Source organism: Pleurodeles waltl, chromosome 4_1, assembly GCF_031143425.1.
Source record: "Pleurodeles waltl isolate 20211129_DDA chromosome 4_1, aPleWal1.hap1.20221129, whole genome shotgun sequence".
Lineage (NCBI taxonomy): Eukaryota > Metazoa > Chordata > Amphibia > Caudata > Salamandridae > Pleurodeles > Pleurodeles waltl.
This window is the reverse complement of record NC_090442.1, coordinates 49088634-49113410: the sequence shown is the minus strand read 5'-3', so window position 1 is coordinate 49113410 and position 24777 is coordinate 49088634. Positions and strand designations below refer to the sequence as shown.

At 46.9% G+C, this 24777-nt stretch overlaps 1 protein-coding gene across 1 annotated transcript; it reads left to right on the top strand.

The window, feature by feature from the left end:
• The first annotated feature begins 64 nt into the window (after positions 1-64).
• LOC138287374 (zinc finger protein 16-like) lies at positions 65-10526 on the top strand. The gene is made up of 2 exons (XM_069227760.1): positions 65-204; positions 7171-10526. Exon 2 carries the CDS (start codon positions 7893-7895, stop codon positions 8994-8996), a length of 1104 nt encoding a protein of 367 aa, XP_069083861.1. The 5' UTR covers positions 65-204; positions 7171-7892; the 3' UTR covers positions 8997-10526.
• Positions 10527-24777: the final 14251 nt, after the last annotated feature.

Genomic DNA, 24777 nt, shown 5'->3' with positions numbered 1-24777 from the left:
GACATTTCTCTACTGCGCATGCGCAAGAAGCCGGTTTCTCTTGCGCGTGCGCAGTTGTAGTGTTGGCTTGGTTTCTATCTGATGGCAGTGCCGTCATTGACTAAGAGCGCCCACGAGCAGCTTGTAAAGGGAGCTCCAGGGTACCTGATCCTGGCCTCTTCTTTCCGAGTCCAGCTCCCAGGACAGACACCCGGGCCCGGGCAGGTAAGTGGTGTGTAATGACAACTTTTTTAGTACCAGAGTGGTAATTACCATACAATGGGAGCATGAGGTGTGGGCTCACAGTTTTGAGAGGAGTAGGGGAAATGTGGTATCATGTCAATAAACCATTCTTGAATTTAATGGCATTGCCCTGAACACTCCATTTAGCTTGAGGTTGAAGTTAGCTTCTTATTCGGCCAGCATCTTATTTGTAAGGAAGCATCATTTTATAAAGAATACAACCTTGAATAATTAAGCCAACTCCACTGTATTGGACTCTGCATTGCCATGCTATTAATATGTTGTTTTTGAATCACAACACAAGCCACTATTACGTCTATTAGGATCCACTCTAACAAGCAAGATTTCCAGCAAAACATGGGAAACTTTGTCACAATCAAAATTCCTACTCGTATTAAGAAATTGATCCCCCCTTTAGAATACCTGTATGTAAAGTGCCTGAGCCTGTCATAATTTGTGGCATCATATGGATCAGCCTGATTTCAGTGCATGCCTAGGCAGTCATCTCTGCGTAAGTAATCATATTTGTCCTATAGGAAATTTATATTGGCTTCCAAATATTTTTAAACACGCCACATTCCCCTACAAGCTCAATAAGGACTGGACATAGCAATGTTTCCACCTGTGCCAACTGTGCGACCCTCAAACCAATGCAGACAAATAAGCAGTCATCCTTTCCCCCCGATCAAGATCTACTTGGCTCACCAATTTTCATCTTGACCCTAACAAAGAGAGCGCCCTTCTACACTACCTATAGATAAATTGCCTCAGCCGAGCAAAATTTGCCACAACAGGTGGCACCAGACTGGTCTCCCTCGCCTCAATGCAATTACTATCGAGTTACATGCAAATAAGTAATTGTGATTCTCTTATAGGAAACATATAGAAGTATTGTGCACTCAAAATTTGGAGCTCAACAAAACATCTAGAAATTTCCAACAAATAACAATAATGTGGTGTGCAGTTCTGGAATGAATACTGCCCATATTTGTGTGAAGTACTTGTAAGAAAGCTAGTGCTCCAAGCTGGCGCAGCTGTCCCAGAATGCACTACAAACGTTTCTGGAAACTTACAATACAAGAAACAAAAATCAGCCACTTAATCAAAGTTCACAGTTTCTTAAAAAATATTGACACATTTAATGTATTTATCAAAACATAATACACAAATGTTACATCACATTTGAGCTTATACGTGTACAGGATTAACTCCTGGTAACAATTATGGTGTGTGAATTTTAGATTGAAACCCAATGCATTTCAGTTGTAAACCCTTCATTGGGCTAAGTGTAAACCAAAAATGCAATAACATGAAATCAGGTACAGAGCAGTGCTCAACCAAAAATTGTATACAGCAGAAGGAAACATACCTGAGGAATCATTGTCTGCACATGATTAAAAAATGCCAAAAGCTTTAAGGTGTGCTGTACTTAAGAATAAACATGCGTCATGCAAAATAAACTTTAGAGCCCTTAGAAAAAGGGAAGTGCCCTTATAACACTTGCATTGTTCAAAACCCCATGTGAAAACCAGTGCACCGGAGTGCCTTTGCCTCAATGCATGCCTATGGAGTTACATCCAAATAAGTAATTGTAGTTCTCTTATAGGAAATCTATAGAAGCATCGTGCGCTCAAAATTTGGAGCTCAACAAAACATTTTGCAATTTCCAACAAAAAATAACAATGTGGTGTGCACTTCTGGAACGAATATGGGCAGTATTCTTGTGAAGTACTCATAAGTAAATAAACTATAGAGCCCCAGGAAAAAGGGAAGAGCCATGATAACACTTGCAGTGTTCAAAACCCTATGTGGAAACCACTGCACATGTAAGTCTTTATTTGAAACTTCCATTATTCACTGTATGAGATAGGCTGCTACAAAATGCGCACAAAAGTTTAGAATAAAAATGTGGTTCCATAATATAGATTTTAGTTATAACCGGACTGCACACAGTGCAAATTGCTGTTAGCCTGCTCTGTTTTGTGTGGCACAATGGTTGGAGTGGCAGACCCTGATGCAGATATCTGGCCCGGGACCAGGGTTCAATTCCCACCTCAGTGGGTCTTGGGCTCAATTCCCTTGGACCGGATAATTCTCGCCTCGGTGCCTCATCTAATTAATGGGTCCCACTCTATAACTCTGGGCAATAGCTTGCTTAATCTCCACAACGGCCCTCACAGCGCTTGGATGCCTGCTTAACTCTGGGGCTGTCCAGGAGTGGGTGCCTTACAGGGAAAAGCCAGGAGGGGTTCCACAGCAGTGCGAAGTTTAAGTTAAAGTTTTAGTTAAAGTTAAAATTAAAGTTAAAGTTTTTGCAGCCGGTCTTGCATCACCTTTTTTCTTTCTCTCCGGGACCAGGTGGGGGGATCAAGGATTGGACTGACGTCTACATAGCTGTTAACCAGAAGAGTTAGATTAGTAAACTTGCTGACATTTCCTCCTCAAAAAATTTGTATTTTACCAATGTGTAATAGAAAGGCGTTAAAATAGTAAATTTTAGCATTGTTATATTTCTGGTATTTTTATTGCTTTATTCAACAACTCACAAAATACCAGTTTGTACAAAAACATCATGCCATTGACATTTAGGCCCTCAGAACATTGGCTGTATATATACCGCCTACCGCCGCGTCGACGGCCGCCAAAAGACCGTCGCCGCGGCTACCAGCCATCAACCATATTATGACCACGGCCAGATTTCCACCAGAAGGATGCCGGAAACATGGCTGTGGCCAAGCTGGCCGATGGCGGTAAGGTGGGGCTGTTGCCAGTAGACCGCCGCAGACCGTATCATGACCCATGATACGGCCTGGCAGTGTTCTGCTGGGGGACGCTGCTGCTGGCAGCAGCGCCCCGTCCTGTCTACTGCCGGAGGACCACCTCACAAAAGGTAACTCGGGTGCTCCAACAGGGCAGGGGTGTGGGGGGTGTTTTGTGTGTGTGTGTGTGTATGTCTGTGCGTGCATGAATGCGGATGTGTGTTGTGTCTTGTATGTGTGTGCATGTATGGATGTGTGAGTGTGTGTATGTTGTGTGAATGCGTGTGTGCTTGTATGCATGAAAGTGTGTGTGGATGTGTGTGTGAATGGATGTATGCATACATGGTTGAATGTGGGAATGAGTGTGTGAATGCATGTGTGAATGAAGGTGCATGAATGAAGGGGGGGATCTGGATGGGGGAAACCAGGGCAGGGGGCAGGGAAGACCCCTATCAGTGACAGGAAAGGGATTCCCTGTCACTGATAGTGCTACTGCCATGTTTTTTTTGGCGGTAAGGAAGCCACGAAAACCATGGTGGTAGGCGGGGTCATAATCCCGCAGGTGGACTAGTAAAGGCCGCCGGGCTGGAGACTGAAGTCTCCATCCCGGCGGTCGTTACAGCCGTGGTGGACAATGTGGTACATTTGTGGTTTGTCTTGACCCAAACCGCCAATTTCTTAATATGGAGAAAAGTACAGCCAGCCTGTTGGCAGTACTTTCCTCCATATTAACGCCATCTGCCGGGGTCATTATGACCCCATGAGTCTCTATATCGGGGTGGGATAAGTCCCACACATTACAAGTACTGGTGCTATCTCTTCCAGTAGTGTAGTTTCTCCTATTGCCTATCCCTTACTTCGCCTCAGGATTCAATTCTTCTGTCTCACAGTGTTTCCCCTCAACTTGCAAGTCTCCCATTCCCAAAGGCGTCTCAGGGGAACATCAGGACTCTCATTCTAGTCCCTAGAATTCCCTCCATGTTCTCCATGTTTTCAAAAACTTTCCTGGGCAGCTCCTTGCATCATAGAGCACCTTTTCTGCCTCCATGCAATGAGTCAGGTCAATTATCCACTGTTTTTAGCCAGGGGGGATTGGGCTTGCCACCCTCTAGCTATGTTGCGCTTTGCCAGAATGAAGCCCAGAGAGGAGTAAGTGCCACCTGGGTACCCCAGCATAAAGGTAAGCTTAGACAGCATGTATCAGTATGGCTGTATCTGGGGGCATTCCCAAATCATATGGAAGAAGGAGACTTCCCCCACAGCACAAACAATTAGGTGACTGTGCCCTGCTGATCTTGAATAATTTTCTTCTGTAGTAGCAAACCCTATGTAAGACCTTTAGTTGAATGAGCCACAGGCTCGTTTTGATTGCCACTTCATGGGGGTTCATTAGAGATGCCTCCCGATCTATACCCTCCATTAGACCCAAATCGTCCTCCCACCAGCCTCTGAGAACGGGAAGGGTATCCGGTCTATTATTTATAAGTGTGCTGTAGGTTTGGGAAGCAGCCTTAACAGGCTATTTCGTTTTGTAGTATGCTATGTTCAGTGGAGCTACTCTCTTCCACTCTATGGTTTCTGCTGGCAAGACATGCTTCACTTGTAAGTACCTGAATATTTGGGAAGGTTGTAGCTGGCATTCATCTTGTAGGTCCTGAAAGGACTGCATCCCTTCCTGCTAGCCATGTCCCTCAAGGTCCAGATCCCACTCAAATCCCAGAGCCTCATTCCTGTTAGTTTCTGCAGTTCACTCAGCTGGTTACCCAAACACAATGAAGTAAACAGGAAGAGACTGGCACACCACCCTACATAGTTTGTGGCCTTATCGCAGGGCTCCACTGAGCCTTGGGTGGGCCCCAACAGAGAGAATCCCAAAGATTTTCCCTATAGTAAACACGAGAGTTCCCTTCCATCAGGGATCTTTGCAGTTTCTTCACCAGGCCATTCCTGGGTGCAGACTCCTACTTGTTCACAGCTTGGAGATGGAAGACACAGTAATATGACCTAATATCTAGCATTGAAATGCCTTGTTGTATACAGATCTTTACAATGTCCGAAGTGCTATTCAAGGGACGCTGCCATCCCATAAAAGAATCCGAAGTGTGCTGTCAACCTTGTTAATTAAGTCTCTGGTACAGGCCAGCGAGTGTTCTGAAGTACATTGAATAGTTTGGGTAGATTGAATATTTTAAAATGGTCCTGCGCATGAGTGAAGACAGCAGCCCCCTCCAACATAGGATTGGAATTCCCAATATACCGCCTTGAGGTTCCCTACCAGGGACCAGGACTGACAGGATGTGATCTCAGTGCCCAGGTAATGGGAGCAGGTATGTGGAATTCCTATTGCCTGACACCAGGACATATAGTTTGGGGTCAAGGGCAACAAGTTTTCATGTTTATTTTGTCCTTGGGACAAGTAGGCCCAACCCCCTGCAGCACAAACCCTTTGGCTGCCAGATTACAGAGAAGGGAACTGTCTGCAGTTGAGGTAATATGTATGTCCATAGGTTAATGCTGTTCACACTTGTATTTATGGTTCATTAATGAAAAGCCTTCATTATTATGGTGAGCGCTGTAAATAAACCTTTTAAGGTTACACTGCACTACTGACAGTGGTTCTAATACAAAGGAAAAAAAGTGTACAAACATGTTTGAAAACTTTAATAATATGAGGCTAAGTATAATGCTCCCAGAATGCTCTCTGATTAGATGCTAATATTTGCAGAGGCTTGTAAGCAGGAGTGATGATTCTTTGCTTTCAAAATAAAATGTTCAGAAAAAAATGCAAGTAGGAAAAAAAAAGTTTCACTGCTATGAAATTTAGGTGCTATTTCTTTGAAGCGTCATTTAGTAAAATGTGTTGATGCATGTTAGTATTTCCCAAAAATATTCCTAATGGAAAATCAGTGTAACCATTTTCAACACGATTATGGGAAGCATGAAAATAAACAAGCACTGACAAAGCCAACCAATCTGACATGTTTTGTGAGTCTTTTGGTTTTGTCAATGCATGTCTTGTTTTGACATGGCTTTTGTAACACTTTGTTGTTGTGTGGAGTTGCCAGGCCTTCACCATTGTAAGAAACACTGTCAAAAAGAAAAAAAAGTTTTTGGTCTCAAAAACCACACACTGTCACCAGTGGTGTAACAAAGGCCCAGCAGCTGTCCTCCCCCGGGCCCCCCTCAGCACAGCACCTACCCCGAGTGAGCCTGGGGAGGGGGGCCTCCATGTTCTTTGCAGGGGGCCCCCTAAAGTTTCATTACACCACTGATTGCCACTGTAGTTCCTGGCACTGAACAAAACTACATTGTGTGCCAATATGCTGCTTGTGGAAGAGAGAATGTAATCACTCACAGTAAAGCCAGACGATAGTTAGAGAGAGAAATAGACGTTTAATAAAAACAACATGTCTTTGTTAATGCCAGACCTATTTAGGGACCCAATTCTTAAAGAAAGTCACAAAAGTGCACCCATGGTATATGTCTTTGAGTTAGTGGCTTTCATGAATTCACATGAGCTTACATCACTGGGGATCCACAATTAGAGATCAGAAATCTTTCATTTGATACCAAGTCAAAATACATTTCCATGCCCCTAGTCTACATTGTCCTTCCTGGTTTCACTGTGGGTGTGTGACCTATATAAATGTTAGAAATAATTTGCCATAATATTGGGAACGATGTGTTGATTGTGTTAGATTGTGTTAGCTAACCTGGCCTGTGTTATTAATTCTTTTGTAGTTCAAATTATTGCAAAATGACCGAAGAAGTCCACCATCTCCACCTTCACTTAATCATTCTTGTTTACTTGTTGTGATTGGGCTAATTTTTTTCCCTCCATTTTATTACATTGTACAGTGGAGAGCTCTCTTATAAATGTAGGGACTGATCTAGAGTTTTGAGGTAACTAAAAACTTCCCACTTTTCAGGGTAATATCTGAATACTGGCAAAATTCAACCACCCAGACTTCCTCCTCCATAGAGATAGTATTGTGGAGGAAAGTCAGCTGGTGGATTATAATTCATATGTGGAAATTCCTCTAGAATTGTAAGGGTTTTCCGTACCCTCCAAATTCTAAATAAAGCTATCATGTAGATTTTATCAAAAGATAAGTTTTATCATATGTTTTGACTGTGTGTTTTATATGCAGACTGCATTTTTAATGATATCAGTCTTTATTTTTAACAGAACGTGGACCTATATATGAAGATTACAAGCAAGAGAAAGTACTGCACTATTGGAATTATGCCAGAAGGCCAGCGAGAAACACCTCCAATATTCAGAAACAAAATAGGCCAATGGGAGGTTGAGGAACTCTGGCATGAATAGAAACCCCCCCCCCCAAAAAAAAAAGAGTACCTTTAGGAGACCCAAGAGTGTATGTCCTCGCCATGTGACTCATGAATGACCTTGACAAAATCAGTGCAAGACAGCAACGTGGGCACTTCACCTTCAACAGCCATTGTGCTGGGATGAACGTGAGTTAGTCACAGAAGCTCTCACTGCTCTAAATTGATAGCATCCATGCTGTGGTGTTAGCACATTGCAATCCTTTTTGTAGGGGACCCCCCCCACAACAACCAAGAACATTGTCCAGAGGTGTAGAGCACAACGTATGACACCTGGGCATCTGAGAGATAAAAGAAAGCAGAATTTTGCCATTTACCCTGCAGATCTCATTTGGAGCATAACCTAATACTTCTATCCAGCAATGAGACTAATTATTTTCTCTTGCATATCCAACATTGTAATCTAACTTGTGAATAAAAAGCCGGAGCTAGAAGTCATATACAAGTTGTGAGTAAAGCAGGAACTCTGTTGACAAATCAGCCTCCATGCTAAATATGCAAAATTGCAATTGACACTGTATACTGATGTTGGGCATAAGTAACTTCAGTGTTTTATAAGCAATGATGGCCTATAAGCAAAAAGAACAAACAGATGTATGCAAAGACATCCCCAGCCCAGAAACAATAACTCCAAATGAAAAACCCTACACATGTACTGTTTGTAAGAAGAACTACACCTTCTCGTCACAACTAAAGAACCACCAAAAAACTCACACAGGAGAAAAAACGTATGAGTGCAATGAATGTGGAAAAGCTGTCAGTGGCCCATCAGCCCTAATACACCATCAGCGAATACACACAGGTGAAAAACCGTACACATGTGGTGAATGTGGAAAGAGCTTCATTCAGTCCTCAAGCCTAATATTGCATCAGCGAATACATACTGAAGAAAAACCATACAAGTGCAACAAATGTGGCAAGGGGTTTAATCAGTCAATACATCTATTGATCCACCAGCGAATACACACAGGTGAAAAACCATATTTGTGCAGTGAATGTGGGAATAGTTTCTCTGATTCTTCAAAACTAAGGAGACATGAACTAACACACACAGGGGAAAAACCATACATGTGCACTGAATGTGGGAAGACTTTCACTCGATCATCGAATCTAGCAACTCATCAGCAAATGCACACAGGCGAAGATCCCTTTTGTTGCAATGAATGTGGTAAGAGCTTCACTGAATCATCAAAGCTACGGAGACATCAACTAACACACACAGGAGAAAAACCATATGTGTGCAGTGAATGTGGCAGGAGCTTTACTCACTTATCATCCTTAACATTCCATCAGAAAACACACAGGGGTGAAAAAATATACAAATGCACTGAATGTGATAAAAGCTTCTACCGATCATCACATCTAAGGACCCACCAGCGAACTCATACAGGAGAAAAACCATATGTATGCCCTGAATGTGGGAAGAGTTTCAGTGACTCATCAGCCTGTAAGCGACATCAGCAAATACATACAGGAGGAAAATCATACCTATGCTCTGAATGTGGAAAGAGCTTTAATTATGCATCACCCTTAACATGCCATCAGCACATACATGCAGGAGGAAAACCATACAAGTGCACTGAATGCGGAAAGAGCTTTTACCGACCATCACATCTAAAGACCCATCAGTGTGTCCACAGAGGACAAAAAACATACATTTATTGACTGTACAAAGAACTTCAGTGACCCATAGCCCCATAAAAACATTCAAAGAACACACTCAGGGACACAAACGTGGATATCGGCCATCAAATCCAAGTCTCCATCGGCAAATACACAGATGTCACAAACTTGGTGCTATATATGTAAAAAGAGCTTCAGTGATGCATGTGCCTTATTGAACATTGTATGTCCTCATCAAACAGGTACTTGAGACAAATTAGAAATAAACAGATGCAGGGAGCACTTTAATCAGTCACTAAGTTGTACATCAGTATTAAGGGCCATATGTACGAACTCTTTTTCCCATAGACACAGAATGGGTAAAAACCTTTGCTACATCTGGCCCTTAGTACCTTATTTCCATTTACTCATTTACTCACTCACTGTACCAATCCCCAAAGTGGAAATATTTATGGTCGAATGTCCTCTAAAAGAGAACCTATGACTTTTCAAAAAAGTACTGCCCCGTTTGGGGTACACAAACAGGCCCAGCTCCCCCTGTGCTGCTGCATCGCTGTTGCTCCTGTCTTCTCCTTGCTTTTTCCTTTATTTTTCAGTGCCTTCTCCTTGCTTTTCCCTTGTTCACACTGCTTGCACCTTACTTTCCCTGTGTTTTGTGTGCCTTCTCCTTACTTTTCCCTCGTTTTTAGAGCTTTCTCTGTTTCTTTTCCACCATTTGTGTATCTTTTTCTTGCTTTTCCCTCATTTTCCCTTCTTCTCGCTGCTTTCTCCTTGCTTTTCCCCTGTTTTTTGCGTGCCTTCTTCTTACTTTTCCTTCAGATTCACTGCTTTCTCCTTGTTTTTTCACCATTTGTGTGCCTTCTCCTTGCTTTTTGCACGTTTTCACTGTTTTCACCTTGCTTTTTCCCCTTTTGATTTCCTTCATTTTCACTGCTTTCTCCTTGCCTGTTTTTTGTGTACCTTCTCTTTGCTTTGCCCTCATTTTCACTGCTTTCTTTAGATCCTGCAAGCACCTTGGTCCCCTGTCGGGTGATTAACCGTGCTTTACAAATCTTGATTGATTGAAACAACATACAAATTATTTATATAATTACATACCAGTAAAAAACAAACAAACACTAACACCCAAACACTGATGTACTAAACAATATGAGTTTTTTCATAACTTGCATTTGAACAAATATTGGTAAATTTACTGAAGTTGTTATGTGCTCTAGCTTTGTCAAAAAATGGTATGAATTTCAGACTGTTAAAGATCTTGCAATGCTAATATATGTCTGAACCATACTCTTGGTATTCATTTATTCTGTATTGCAATACTGAAATATACAATCACTATGTGACATTTAGAGTTTACTAAAACTTTAAAACCACATGTTTTCTGATTCAGTACCTTCTATAGTTTTTCCACACATACTTTCTGAACAATCATTTCAGTTGTAGAATCTGATGCTTTCCTATTTCATTTTTGATCTTTTGTTCTCTCTGTCTGATACCTCAGTTTAGTTGTTCATTCTTTTCATAATCAAGATGTGAATCCATTGTGTTGCTCTTTCTCTCACCTACGTATCTTTATAATTTGCAGAATTCATTGCATTTTCTCTTTTCTGTTGTTGGCTTTGAAATCTCTTCTGCTGGTATATTTGTCCCTAGATATTTTCATTTTATTGTGTGAATTGCTCATTAGTCTGGATTCACAACGTTTTTGTTTTCAACGTATCCAGATCGTTTTCATTAGTTCTCGGCATTGTCATATCGCTTGATTGCAGCTTATTTAAAACTCCTTTCTTTTTTGGGGTTTTAAATCCTTATTATTATTGCTATATTAGTTATATCCATTGCATTTTCTCTTGCATATAGTTGGTATTCCGTGATCTTTTCACTAATTCAGATTTTTGTATATTAATGTAATTACGTGTGCGTATTACCCTATCTCTTCAACTACGTTGTAATTCACACTTTTCTGCTTCATTAGGTGCGTACTTTGCTGTGTGTTTAATATTTCCCTACATGTCATGCAATTGGCTGTGTGCACTGCTCAGTCTCATCCTTGATCTCTCATTAAAATTATATTCATGGTTGCATACATCCTCTGATACTCCAAACATGCGTCACTAACCAGAACGGGTGCCATACTGAAACTCCAAAGGAAACCACCAAACAACATCTATTTTGTTGATTATTTGATTTGATGCATGGCTATTTACTCTTGAACAATACATACACTAGGTCAGTAAACCTATGTAAGTGTTTATCACTTTTGGCTTTAGAGCACAGTTAAAAAAGGCAGGATTCAGTAGTGGAAGATAGTGGATGACTGGCCAAATCTTATGTTGTGGCTGTTATCTCATGCCAGATGCGTTGCGGGGGGGCACTCCCACACCATATGAAGAACCCTGCTTTCAATAATCCACATCTTGGACATTCCGGTGTTGTTGCTGGGACCATGTGCTTGATGCGCTGAGGGATAAGTATGCCTGGTGGAGATATTTGAATTGGGTAAATCAAAATCTAGGATTACAAGATACAGCCTTCACTTGTTGAAGGCCATTCGTCAATTTCTTTGGGGTCAGTGGGTGTGGCATTCCAGGAGTCAAGCGCCTTCACAATGCCTGTAGAGAGGGGTGCATGTAAGACGTCATAGAGAAGGGAAATACCACGTCTCTGACTAACCCCAAGCAGTAGTTCATGCAGGATGTCAGAAGTCGGTGGTTTTACGTCATCTGCTCCCCAAGTGTCGTGCACCATCTGACATATGGTGCGGCATGTCAAAAAGTGTCCTGGTCCCATCAAGTAAGTGTCCATGATGTCCTCCTCATAAGTCATAAAAGCCTCATCTTTAAAAGTCTCCCACCTTCACCAGCTCGGCTGCAGTTCCGGGGGTCATGTCATGATGCGTGGTCAGGGTGACACCTGTTGACAACTGGGCCACCGGTATGAAGGGGGAATGCAGGAGGGATATGAATTTGCCATGGACAAAACGGCACCAACACACAAGGGTCATCAGGTTAGACCCTTTCAGCGGAGGTCACATGTGGTCTGTCAGCCAGGTGTACACATCTGTTGAGCCTGGTCTCGTGCACAAGGACGTTTTTTTCCACGCTGGGGGATTTTCCAAACCAGCATAGGAGTGACTGCAGTTGAGCAACAGCATAGTAGAACTCAAAATCGGGCGTGCTCAATCTCCCTTCAGTAAATGGTTGTTGTGCCACAGTCAAGGCTACGTGGCATCAGTCTTCCCCCACTACAATTCTAGGTGCAGCCTATTCAGTTTGTGAAAGAAAAACCTAGGCTACACAATTAGAAGGTCTGCAAAATAGTACAGGAACCAGGAAGAATTATCATCTTGACTCTCGCCACTCTCCCCAGCAGTGTTAACAGTAGGGAGGTCCAGAAAGGAATCAAGCCCTGTATGGAGTACAAAGCACAGCCTACGTTGCTCTCTTTTGTGGCAGCGTTAGAATGATATATATGTATCCCAAAGTGCTTAAAGGAGCTATGGCACCATCGTAAGCAATGGTTCGGGAGCTCAGTTCTGAGAGGAACTGGTATCTGCGGGAAAAAGCAGGACTTCTCCCAGTTCACCGAGTTCCAGATATAGCCCCAGAGGTGTCTAAAAGGGAAATCACTTCTGGTAGAACGGCCCCTCCATTACGCAGAAATATCAGTGCGTCATCAGTGTAAAGAGACACAATATGATAGGTGTTTAGTTCATGAATCCTCCAGTGCTGGGTGTGCAGTCATAGTTGACAGGCAAGGGGTTCCATAGCTCTTCCAAACAGCACTATCGTAAAGGAACACTCCTGCCTAGTGCTCCTCCCAAGTGGGAAAGCACTGGATATCACTCGGCCCATCATGACTCTGGGCAATGAATTTGAATACAAGGCTCAGATCCACTGCATGAATCCCAGGCTGAAACCCATGTAGTGGAGGGTCACGAGCAGGAACTCCAAACTAAGAGTATCAATGTATCAATGTCTAGGGAGACTGCTACCCTATCATATTCGGTTCCCGGTGTATCATGGAGGATTCCCCAAGAGGCATCTGATGTTGAATGTACTGCATCCCGGAATTAATCTTGATTGATCTTCGTATATTAAGGTGCTTATCAGGGGAAGGAACTTATTAGCGAGTACTTTGCAGTCAAGATTAAGGAGAGGTAGAAGTTTAAAGGGGTGCATGTCTAGTTGCAGCGTATAGCTTGCTATAATAGGTGCAGAAGACCTCATTGATGACTGCTTGTGTGGTAGCCAAGACTCCGTCGCATAGTGTTATGACTCCAATCGGGTTATTATGACACTCATCCCTGGTGACCCAGGCCAGCAGTCTGCCTGAGCAGTCTCCCTCAGCGTGTAATATGCTCATATAGTGCTTGTAGTCATGCTTGCTTAGGCGTGTCTCTGCCTCCCTGTGTTTGCTCTGACGTTCTCAGAGGCAGATGGGCTCGGCAGTTCCGACTGTTACCTCTTTCTCCCGTGGACAGAGTTCTGACTCCAGTGTCACGAGTTCCTTGTGCATTAGGTAACTGTTAGAAATGGGGTCTCTAGCTGGCAGTCGGTTTGCACCCTGTCTAAGTAGGGACCCTCACTCTAGTCAGGATAAGGGAGATACCCGCTCAGATAACCCCTGCTTAGCCCCTTCGTAGCTTGGCACAAGCAGTCAGGCTTATCTCAGAAGCAATGTGTAAACTATTTGCACATAACACACAGTAACACAGTGAAAATACTACAAAAGAACACCACACCAGTTTTAGAAAAATAGCCAACGTATATCTATTTAAAACAAGACCAAATACAATAAAAATCCAACATACAGTAATAAAAATATGAATTCTGCAACTTTTACTCAAAAATACAGTTCCTTGAAGTCAGTAGCTTCCCCTGAGGCTATCACGGCGATTTCGGCTCTTCCTGCTCCCCTGTTCCCACCGCTGCTTCCCCTGCGGCCTCGTCCCCCTCGCGCCCTCATTCGCCCACCGCTCTCCACCTCCCAGCTGCTCCTCCCTCCCACCTCCCCTTCTTAATGGCGGCCGCTGCAAGCCCATCTGCGCCAGTACGCGCCTGGACAGCACCCAGCGTCAGTCCCCGCCCCTCACACGCCGACAGACGCTGCTACACTGCAGAAGAACTCCACGCGCTCAACCCCGGCCGCCCCACCGCCTGCGTCCAGACCTCCCCTAGGCACACCCACGGACCCTTCGCATGCCAAACGTGCCACTTCACCTGCGCTCTAGCCACCAAGCACCACGACAACGCCTCCCACCTTAACCACCTCAGCTGCATCCTCCTCAACACCCGCTTCGTCCACAAGCACGCCGTCGAACTCTGGGACCTGCCCTCCCCAGACATCACCTTCCTCACTGAAACCTGGATGAACCCCTCATCGGAACCCAGCATCGCCATAGCCATCCCTGAGGGCTACAAAATCACCCGAAGAGACCGCACCAACAAACCAGGAGGTGGAATCGCCATAGTTCACAGGAGCTCCATCAGGATCTCAACCGACACCCACGACGCCCTAGATGCTGCTGAACACCTGCACTTCCAGTTATACGTCAATGCCAACACCACCCTGAGAGGAACCCTCATCTACAGACCCATGGGCCCCCGCCCATAATTCTATGATGCCATTGCCGACACAATCAGCACCCACGCCCTCGCCTCCACAGACTACATGCTCCTCGGCGACCTGAATTTCCAGGACCAACTGATCTCCAACCTCGCCCACGCCCCACCACCCAACACCAGCGACCCCAACACCGCCGCCCTCAACCTCAAGCAATGGCTCGACGACTGCGCCAACACCCTCGCTCTACTCAGGAAAACCACAAACACCCGCACCAACAAGAAAGCTCCCTGGTTCACCGCAGACCTTCAGGCCTCCAAGCGGGAATGCCCAAAAGCCGAGAAGATCTGGCGCCAAGAACAAACCGAAAGCAACCACGCCGCCCTCAAATCCGCCATCCACAAACATCACCAACTCATCCAGACCACCAAAAGATCTTTCTACGGAGAACGAATTGACAACAACGCACACAACAGCAAGGAGCTCTTCAGCATCATCAAGAAACTCACCAACCCCAAGTCCTGCTCTGCTGACCCCCCCACTCTCAAGACCTCTGCGACTCCCTTGCCACCTTGTTTCACCGCAAGATCACGGACATCCATGGCCGCTTCGCACGACTGTCCCCCACCACCACCACCACTGCCAAGGCCGACCCCAATGCACTCATCAACACCAACATCCTGAGTGCCTGGACCCCCACCAATGACGAGAAAACCACCAAGACCATGAGCACCATCTACTCCGGTTCACCCGCCGACCCCTGCCCTCACCACGTCTTCAATAAAGCCAGCCAAATCATTGCTCCCCAGCTCTGGACCATCATCAACAGCTCCTTCGAGACCGCCATCTTCCCAGAGAGCTGGAAACACGCCAAAGTCAACGCCCTGCTCAAAAAGCACAAAGCCGACCCCAAAGACCTTAAAAACTACCGGCCCATCTCCCTACTCCTCTTCCCTGCGAAGGTCATCGAGGAGATAGTCAACAACCAACTATCTCACTTCTTGGAGGACAACAGCCTACTCAACATCTCCCAGTCCAGCTTCCACAAGAACCACAGCACTGAGGCGGCCCTTATCGCTTGCACCAACGATATCAGGAGCAGGCTCGACAAAGGTGAAAACTTTGCCCTCATCCTCCTTGACCTTTCCGCAGCCTTCGACACCATCTGTCACCACACCCTTCGCACACGCCTCCACGACGCCGGAATCCACCACAGAGCCCTGGATTGGCTCACATCCTTCCTCTCTGGCAGAAACCAAAGAGTCCGCCTCCCCCGTTCCTGTCAAAAGCCACCAAGACCATCTGCGGAGTCTCCCAGGGATCCTAACTCAGCCCCACCCTCTTCAATGTCTACATGGTACTGCTCGCCAACATCGTCCAATCCCACGGCCTCAATATCGTCTCCTACGCTGACGACACTCAGCTTATCCTCCCTCTCACAAAGGACCCCGCAACCACCAAGACCAACCTCCACACCGGATTTCACGCCATCGCCAACTGGATGGAGGCAAGCCACCTCAAAGTGAACTCGGAGAAGACCGAGATCATCATCATCTTCGGCTACAACAGATCAGCATGGGACGACTCCTAGTGGCCTGCCATTCTGGGATCTGCCCCAACGCCCACCACCCACGCACGCAACCTTAGCTTCATACTGGACTCATCGCTCTCTATGACCCAGCAAGTCAATGCCATCTCATCCTCGTGTTTCAACACCCTTCGCATGCTTCGCAAGACCTTCAGATGGATCCCCGTGGAAACCAGAAGAACGGTCACCCACAGCAGCAGACTGGACTACGGCAATGCTCTCTACGCGGGAAAAACGGCCAAGCTCCAGAGGAAACCTCAGTGCATCCAGAACGCCTCAGTACAACTCATCCTCAACCTCCCTTGCCACAAACACATCTCAGCCCACCTCAGAGACCTCCACTGGCTCCCCGTCAACAAAAGGATCATCTTCAAACTCCTGATCCACGCTCACAAGGCTCTCCACGACGCCGGACCTGACTACCTCAACAAGCGTCTCAACTTCCACATCCCGACACGCCAGCTGCGCTCCGCCAACCTCGCTCTAACAACCGCCCCCTGCATCCACCGGACCACAACCGGTGGCAGATCCTTCTCCCACCTTGTCGCCAAAACCTTGAATTCCCTCCCCGTCAACCTACATGTGACCTTCAGGAAGCGCCTCAAGACCTGGCTCTTCAAGCAGCAGTAGCACCCCTACCCCCCCCAGCACTTTGAGACACTACTAGGTGAGTAGCGCGCTTAACAAATTACTGATTGATTGATTGATTGATTGGTGACGACACTGGAGTCGTTGGTGCTGGAGTCGGTGGACCGGGGCTGCGGTGGGGGAAGGGACAGTGCTTTGTGCTCCTCACGAGCGTTGTCCAAAGGACACAGTGCAGGGAGCAGCGACGGTATCAGCAGGAGCGTCGTCGTCGGGGAGGCCCAGGCTGTGGTGTGAGCAGGCGAAGCTGTAGTGCAGGCCCACAGGTTGTGGTGCGAGCAGCGGCTCGGTGAAGTCATCTGATTATGCCGTCGGTAAGACCAGGGTCATGTGTGAAGCTGGGCAATGCGACTCTGTGTGGCGTTGGCAGGTCACGGTGCAGGCCAGCGGCTTCGTTGGCGGCAGCGCAGTGCTTTTTCTTTTTGTAGAGCACAGAACACACAGTTCCCAGTGCTGCAGGTAAAGAAAACTGAAGTCTTTGGTGTCCCTGAGACTTCCAACAGGAGGCAAGCTCTACTCCAAGCCCTTGGAGAACTTTCTCAAGCAGGACACACAGAAAAGTTCAACCTTTGTACTCTTTTCAGGCAGAAGCAGCAACTGCAGGCCAGTCCAGCAAAGCAACACAGCAAATGGGGCAGCACTCCTCCTTCAGCTCTTCAGCCATTCTCCTGGGCAGAGGTTCCGCTTGATTCCAGAAAGTCTGTGGTTTTGGGTCTTATTCTCATACCCCTTTCTGCCTTTGAAGTTGGCAAAATTCAAAGCAAAGTCTCAAGTGTTTGCAAGATCCTTCCTTGTCCAGGCCAGGCCCCAGGCACTCACCACGGGGTCGGAGAGTGCATTGTGTGAGGGCAGGCACAGTCCTTTCAAGTGTGAGTGACCACTCCTCCCCTCCCTTCCAGCACAGATGGCTCATCAGGATATGCAGGCCACATCCCAGTCCCCTTGGTGTCACTGTCTAGAGGACAGCCCAACTGTCAAATTGACCCACATAGGGAATCCCCAAACAGGCAGAGTCACAGAATGGATTAAGCAAGAAAATGCCTACTTTTTAGATGTGGCATTTTCAAACTGACAGTAAAAAAAAACAACTCCACTAAAAGATGTATTTTTAAATTTTGAGTTCAGAGACCCTAAACTCCATATTTCTATCTGCTCCCAAAGGGAATCTATGCTTTAAAGTAAAACACACCAGTACATGTCCTACCTTAAACATACACTGCACCCTGCCCATGGGGCTATCTATGGCCTACCTTAGGGGTGCCTTACATGTATAAAAAGGGAAGGTTTAGGCCTGGCAAGTGGGTACCCTTGTCAAGTCAAATTGGCAGTTTACAGCTTCACACACAGACACTGCAGTGGCAAGTCTGAGCCATGGTTACAGGGCTACTAATGTGGGTGGCTCAAGCAGTGCTGCAGGCCCATTAGTGGCATTTGATTTACAGGCCCTGGGCACCTCTAGTGCACTTTATTAGGGACTTACCGTAAATCAAATATGCCAATCATGGATAAACCAATCAACAGTACAAGTTCTATAGGAAGCAATTGCACTTTAGCCCCAATTAGCAGTGGTAAAGTGCGCAGAGACAATAAATCAGCAAAAAAAGACCGTAAAAAATAGTAGGAAGAAAGCAAAAAGTTTGGGGATAACCCTGCAAAAAGGGCCATTTCCACCAGTGACACAATCCCCAGGTTGCGGACAAGCAATGGCCCCTCAACACCACCTTATGGGCATCCCAGTCCATGGCGGTAGGTGGTGCCTTTATTGTGTTCAAAATATTGCCCAATACATGTCGAGAGGTGCTCCTGAAATGGAGGATCAGATAGTACTTCAGTCTGCAGTCGCCATGAGGGGATGCCATGATGTGAACTACCCTGTTGTAATTCCACCTAGAGGGGGACAATGATCGGACAGAGTGTGCGCCAGATACTCCGCCCACACTACCATTCGCACCAGAGACACTGTACTTAGGATTAGGTCTATCCTAGTGTGGAGGACGTGGACCAGGGAGTAAAATAAATATTCATGCTCCAATGGATTACTGATTCACCACCTATCATGAACCTTCTGTTTGTGAGCCATGGGCCAAAGCCCTGGGACACTCTCACACTTGATGCCCCAGGCAGTGACTGGCAAGATCGGTCAAGGCCAACATCCGTGACGCAGTTGAAGTCCCCCCCCCCCCCACACAGACACACACAAATGGGGCCACCTAATAGAGCTGGTGTCTATTGAGTTAAGGAGTTAAGCGCGTATATGGAGTTGTAGTTAGGGGTGTATACTGAATTGAAGTTAGGGGTGTACATTCTCACCAATGGCAAAGGTGCACCGTCCAGTTGGCCCTCATACCTGTCCCCACGCATCTGTGTTAAAGCACTCTACTGTGTAGAGGACCCCTGGTGCTACCTATATAAGAATACCCTGGGCGAATGCTGAAGAGGCTGTGCCATAGACCTTCCTGCACCACTTAGATGTGAGTTCCATCTCCGTTAGGTGGGTTTCCTGCAATATGGCAAAATGTGCATGGTGGCGACTGAGGTATGCATGGATTCTTTGTCACTTAGCAGAGGTTACCATACCTTGCATGTTCCATGTGAGCACACTGTAGTATTGAATTATTGTGAATTATTGTGTCAGTGTGTGTGCTCATTAGAAACAGTATAAACAAAACATTCTATCACTTGGGCATTCCCCCATAGTGGATGCCCCCCCATCACCATCCCACGAATCCGCCAGAACAAATATGTAATGTATAGAACAGTGTGACATCAACCCCTCCCAAACAGGTACTACTCAGACCGTTTGCCAGACCCCTTAAAACAGTAATGTGTATACCTAAAACGATACAAGGGGTTGAACTTATCCATGTGGAAGTCTTTCTGCGTGACGCATGAACTTTAGGGTGTATTTTATCTCTCAGTGCCGGACCTGGATAAATAACACCACATCCAGACCTTTTGCTGGAAAGCATCATCTCACTCCCTGGTGAGTGCCTCCCAGTGTCTGGCTCCCCTATTCCAAGTTACAGCACCGGATACCTCTGTGTGGCTCAGCGGAATATGGTTGCAGGACCCTCAGAATCTTACAACAGAGTCTTGCAGTCAGTGTACTGGCAAGGCATGAGCTGGTCACACTCAACAGCCGGGCTGCAAAGTATCTTTCGGAGAGCATGGATCCAGTTACAAATCAGAGAGTTAAGGTAAAGGAAGTTGGGTGTTCCCTTAAGAGGTCATCGGATGTGCATGGGATGATCGCCGGTCCTTTGGTGGTGTCCGCAGATGAAGAGTAAGAGCTTCCTGCATCAGAGACAGAATCGGACAGCTGTTCCTCCACGAGTATTGTGAAGGAGTTTGTAGTCTATTGTGTGGCCTCCCGTATCGCCTCGACTCGCCCCTCCACCACATGGGTTTTAGTGGGGTTAGCCCTGTACAATAAGCGCCATCTTCGTCAACTGGGGTGAGGAGTGAGCCAGTCAAAATCCGGCTTATCCTCCAGTAGAGGTTGAGCCAAGCCCTTGACATGCAGCCACGTCCAGACATCCTCTGAGGAGGCAAATATGTGGGTCTTCCAATCATCGACAACCCTGAGCTTCACTGGAAACAAGAGTGTATAGTTAATATTCAGGTCATTTAGGCGTTGCTTAACTTTGGCATAATAATTCCACCGTTGTTGCACCTCTGCTTTGAAATCAGGGAATGCAGTGACAGAGGCATTTTTGAGTTTCTAGGGCACCTGTGCTTGAAACTGCTGGAGGATTAAGTCCCAGTAATTTAGTAGCAGGGTACCCAGTGGAGGCGACCTGCCAGGAATCCTGTGTCTCCGTTCAATTGCAGTCATTTGGCACCATGCTCGCCAATACAGTGCCCATCAGCCATTTCTCAAGGAATCGTTCCAAGCTTGGACCCGCCACATGCTCAGGGAAACCCAGGAAGCAAATATTGTTTTGTCTCAGTCGCCCCTCCGCATCTTCCGCTCAGCGGTGTAGCGTTTCCACTTCTGCACTCAGAAGCTTCATCTGCGCTTGCAATTCATGGGCGGTAGGTCTCAAAGCACCTAGGAGCGACACACTATCTTCCACTGTCAGTAAGTTTACGATGATCAGTGTGAAGGAAGTTCACATCTTAGGAGACTGTCGATTTCAGTTTCTAAGGATGTTTTAGTGTCCATGATTGCCTGCAGGACTCGTTCAAACTGCAAAGTAGTCTCCAGTTGCAAAATGGTTTTCCAGTTGCTGGAGAGCACTCAAGGTGCAATCTGCAGTTACCAAGGAGAACATCTGTCTCAAATGCTCAGGAAAAGTAGGTTTGGAGACTTTAGGCTTCACCATCTTCACACCAGGATGCCGGGTATTACTGCGCAGTATGGATTGTGTGTGTGGGGGGAGGACGCCCCAGTGAGCCCTGACGCTAGTGATCCTGACTGCAGATCAGGCATCTCTATTACTACAGCACGCCCCCTGGGCACTCTGCGATCTGGTTGTCTGTAGGTCAGGTTCAGAGTGTTCAGGCAGTCGGTGCAGCAGTCCAGGGGAGGGAGCTCCGCATGCGTTGCTCAGTTTAGGCAGGTGCACAGTTAAGGCATCGCAAAATCCTCCACACCTCATGCGATTGTTAAGTGACTTATTCAAGTCTGTACTCTCTGGGGCCCCACAGCAGGAACAAGGGTGGGCGTTTCACCCAGCCTGGTGAACACCAGAATTCAGTGATGAGCTTCTGCTTCAGGGGTCCAGGCAGCAGTCACGCCGTCAGCCAGTTGACCGCAGGCTTTAGACATCATAGGAGCCCGCGGCGGGAGCCGCTTTGTTTGTACTCGATTTGGTGGCAGAAGGGCCAGGCACTCCACCCCACTTGATGGTCTTGCTGCAGATGTCGATGGACCGGTTGCACCGCCACTGGGGAGGCGCAAGGCCGCAGTGCAGCAGATCATGCCATAGGCCTGCCTCATCGGCCCTCACCGTACCTCCTCTGCATCGAGAGCCGCACGGGCAAGTTGTTGTTCGCGATACAGATGTCCCATTGCATTGGGAAGTTAGGTAGAAGTCCCAAGTGGTGCAGGCGCTGGATGGGCATTTAATTGGGCCAGGTGCGGAGCTCTTTAGAAAGCGTCCCAGGCAGCTGCCATCTTGGCCACACACACCTTTTTGTAGTTCTTTAAGGATGATTTAGCCCCTTCTGTGCCCAAGACATAATGGTTACGTCCTGAGGCACAGTGCTCGTGTGCCCAGGACTTAACCATTACGTCCTGTGCACAGTGCCCAGAGGGAGCGCTAGCGCTTCCTCTGTGGGGTTCCCCCCACCCCACCAAGGCACCCCCGACCCACCCACCTCCCCTGTGACAGCGCGCGATCGCAAGCTTCCAGCGCAATCGGAAGAGAAGTGGAGGAGGCCAAGAGAGGCTTCAAAGGGAAGGAAATATATTTCCTTCCCTTTGAAGTCTCTCTCTGCGTTTCAAAAGCCGGATTGTAAAGCAATCCGACTTTTGAAACGCCCACTAGACACCAGGGATTTCGTTTTTAAATTAAATTGGCATGAGGGAGCGACCCCTTGGGCAAGGGTCGCTCCCAGGGGGGGCATTTTTTTTTAAGGCCTTTTCTGCCCCCTATTATTAGGCTGATCTGCCTCTAGGCACCAGGGATATTTTTGTTTTTTCTGTTTTGTTTTTGTTTTCTTTTTGATTTTAGAGGTGGGGAGCGACCCCTTAGGCAAGGGTCTCTCCCATAGGGGGCAAATTATATTTAGGCCATTTCTGCCCGCTTTGGGGGCAGATCGGCCGATTTTAGGTCAATCTGCCCCCAAAGGGGGCAGAAACCACTAGGCAACAGGGATCTTTTTTTGTTTGCGCCGTCACGCAAGGGGAGCGACCCCGTAGGCAAGGGTCGCTCCCCGGGGGGGGGGGGCACATTTATTTTAGGCCATTTCTGGCCCCCTGGGGGCAAATCGGCCTATTATTAGGCCGATCTGCCCCCAGGGGGGCAGAAACCTCTAGGCGCCAGGGCTAATTTTTTTGTGTGTTTTTTTTGTTTGTTTGTTTTTTTTAGAGATGGGGAGCGACCCATTAGGCAAGGGTCGCTCCCCTGGGGGGCAAATTGTATTTAGACCATTTTTGCCCCCCTTGGGGGCAGATCGGCCGATTTTAGGTCAATCTGCCGTGCCAATCTCACGCAGGAGGAGGCAAGGGTCGCTCCCCGGGGGGGTTGGGGGGGGGGCAAATTTATTTTAGGCCATTTCTGCCCCCCCTGGGGCCGGCTGAGATAGAGGCCAAAATCCACAGGTAGGCACTTTGCAAAAAACACCTCTGTTTTGTGTGAAAAAATGTGATGTGTCCACGTTGTGTTCTGGGACATTTCCTTTCGTGGGCGCTAGGCCTACCCACACAAATGAGGTACCATTTTTATCGGGAGACTTGGAGGAACGTTGGGTGGAAGGAAATTTGTGGCTCCTCTCAGATTCCAGAACTTTCTGTCACCAAAATGAGAGGAAAAAGTGTTTTTTTGGTCAGATTTTGAGGTTTGCAAAGGATTCTTGGTACCAGAACCTGGTCAGAGCCCCACAAGTCACCCCATCTTGGATTCCCCTAGGTGTCTAGTTTTCAAAAATGCGCTGGTTTGCTAGGTTTCCCCAGGTGCTGGCTGAGCTAGAGGCCAAATCCACAGGTAGGCACTCTGTAAAAAACACCTCTGTTTTCTGTGAAAAAAATGTGATGTGTCCACGTTGTGTTTTGGGCCATTTCCTTTCATGGGCGCTAGGCCTACCCACACAAATGAGGTACCATTTTTATCAGGAGACTTGGGGGAACGCTGGGTGGAAGGAAATTTGTGGCTCCTTCCAGATTCCAGAACTTTCTGTCACCGAAATGAGAGGAAAAAGTGTTTTTTTGGTCACATTTTGAGGTTTGCAAAGGATTCTTGGTAACAGAACCTGGTAAGATCCCCACAAGTCACCCATCTTGGATTCCCCTCGGTGTCTAGTTTTAAAAAATGCGCTGGTTTGCTAGGTTTCCCCAGGTGCCGACTGAGCTAGAGGCCAAAATCCACAGGTAGGCACTGTTTTCTGTGAAAAAATGTGGTGTCCACGTTGTGTTTTGAGCCATTTCCTTTCGTGGGTGCTAGGCCTACCCACACAAGTGAGGTACCATTTTTAATGGGGAGACTTGGGGGGAACACAGAATAGCAAAACTAGTGTTATTGCCCCTTGTCTTTCCCACATTACCCACAAACCCTTACAACGACTTTTTTGGAAGAAGCCCAGAGAGAGAGAGATTAGCAAACACAACACCAGCATCCGCAGACACACAACACCATCACCCATACTACATCCACGAACCTCAAACACACACCAACACATCCCCCCACACATCACAACAGGCAGCACCTCACACATCACCCACACCACATAATGGCACCTCAAATACACACAAGGTTTTCAGAGGAGGAGCTCAGGGGCATGGTGGAGGAAATCATCTGGGTAGAGCCACAGCTTTTCGGATCACAGATGCAGCACACCTCCATTGCAAGGAAGATGGAGCTATGGCGGAGAATCGTCGACAGGGTCAATGCAGTGGGACAGCATCCAAGAACACGGGATGACATCAGGAAGAGGTGGAACGATCTGCAGGGGAAGGTGCGTTCCGTGGTATCAAGACACCAGATTGCTGTACAGAGGACTGGTGGTGGACCTCCAACAACATGGGAGGAGCAAGTCCTGGCAATACTGCATCCTGAGGGCCTCGCAGGAGTAGCAGGAGGACTGGACTCTGGTAAGTCATTTCTTTATTACCATATCCCCCCACCCCACCTGCATGCCATCACATACCCTCACCCTTACCCTCACTTCCATCACTCCATCACCTCACATATGTCCCACTATCACAACCCACAAATCTCAATACCAAGGCCCTGCATGCAACACCTATGCATGGACCACCGTCACCAAAGCATGTCCAGTACAGATACCCACACAGACCCCAAACCAACTATCACAAAAGGGCAAACACAATTATGCAAACACAGGAGTAGAGGGTACCTCACC

Bases quoted from the DNA above. Each gene is read 5' to 3' on its own strand.
- LOC138287374 (XM_069227760.1), top strand. From the start codon at position 7,893: ATGATGGCCTATAAGCAAAAAGAACAAACAGATGTATGCAAAGACATC.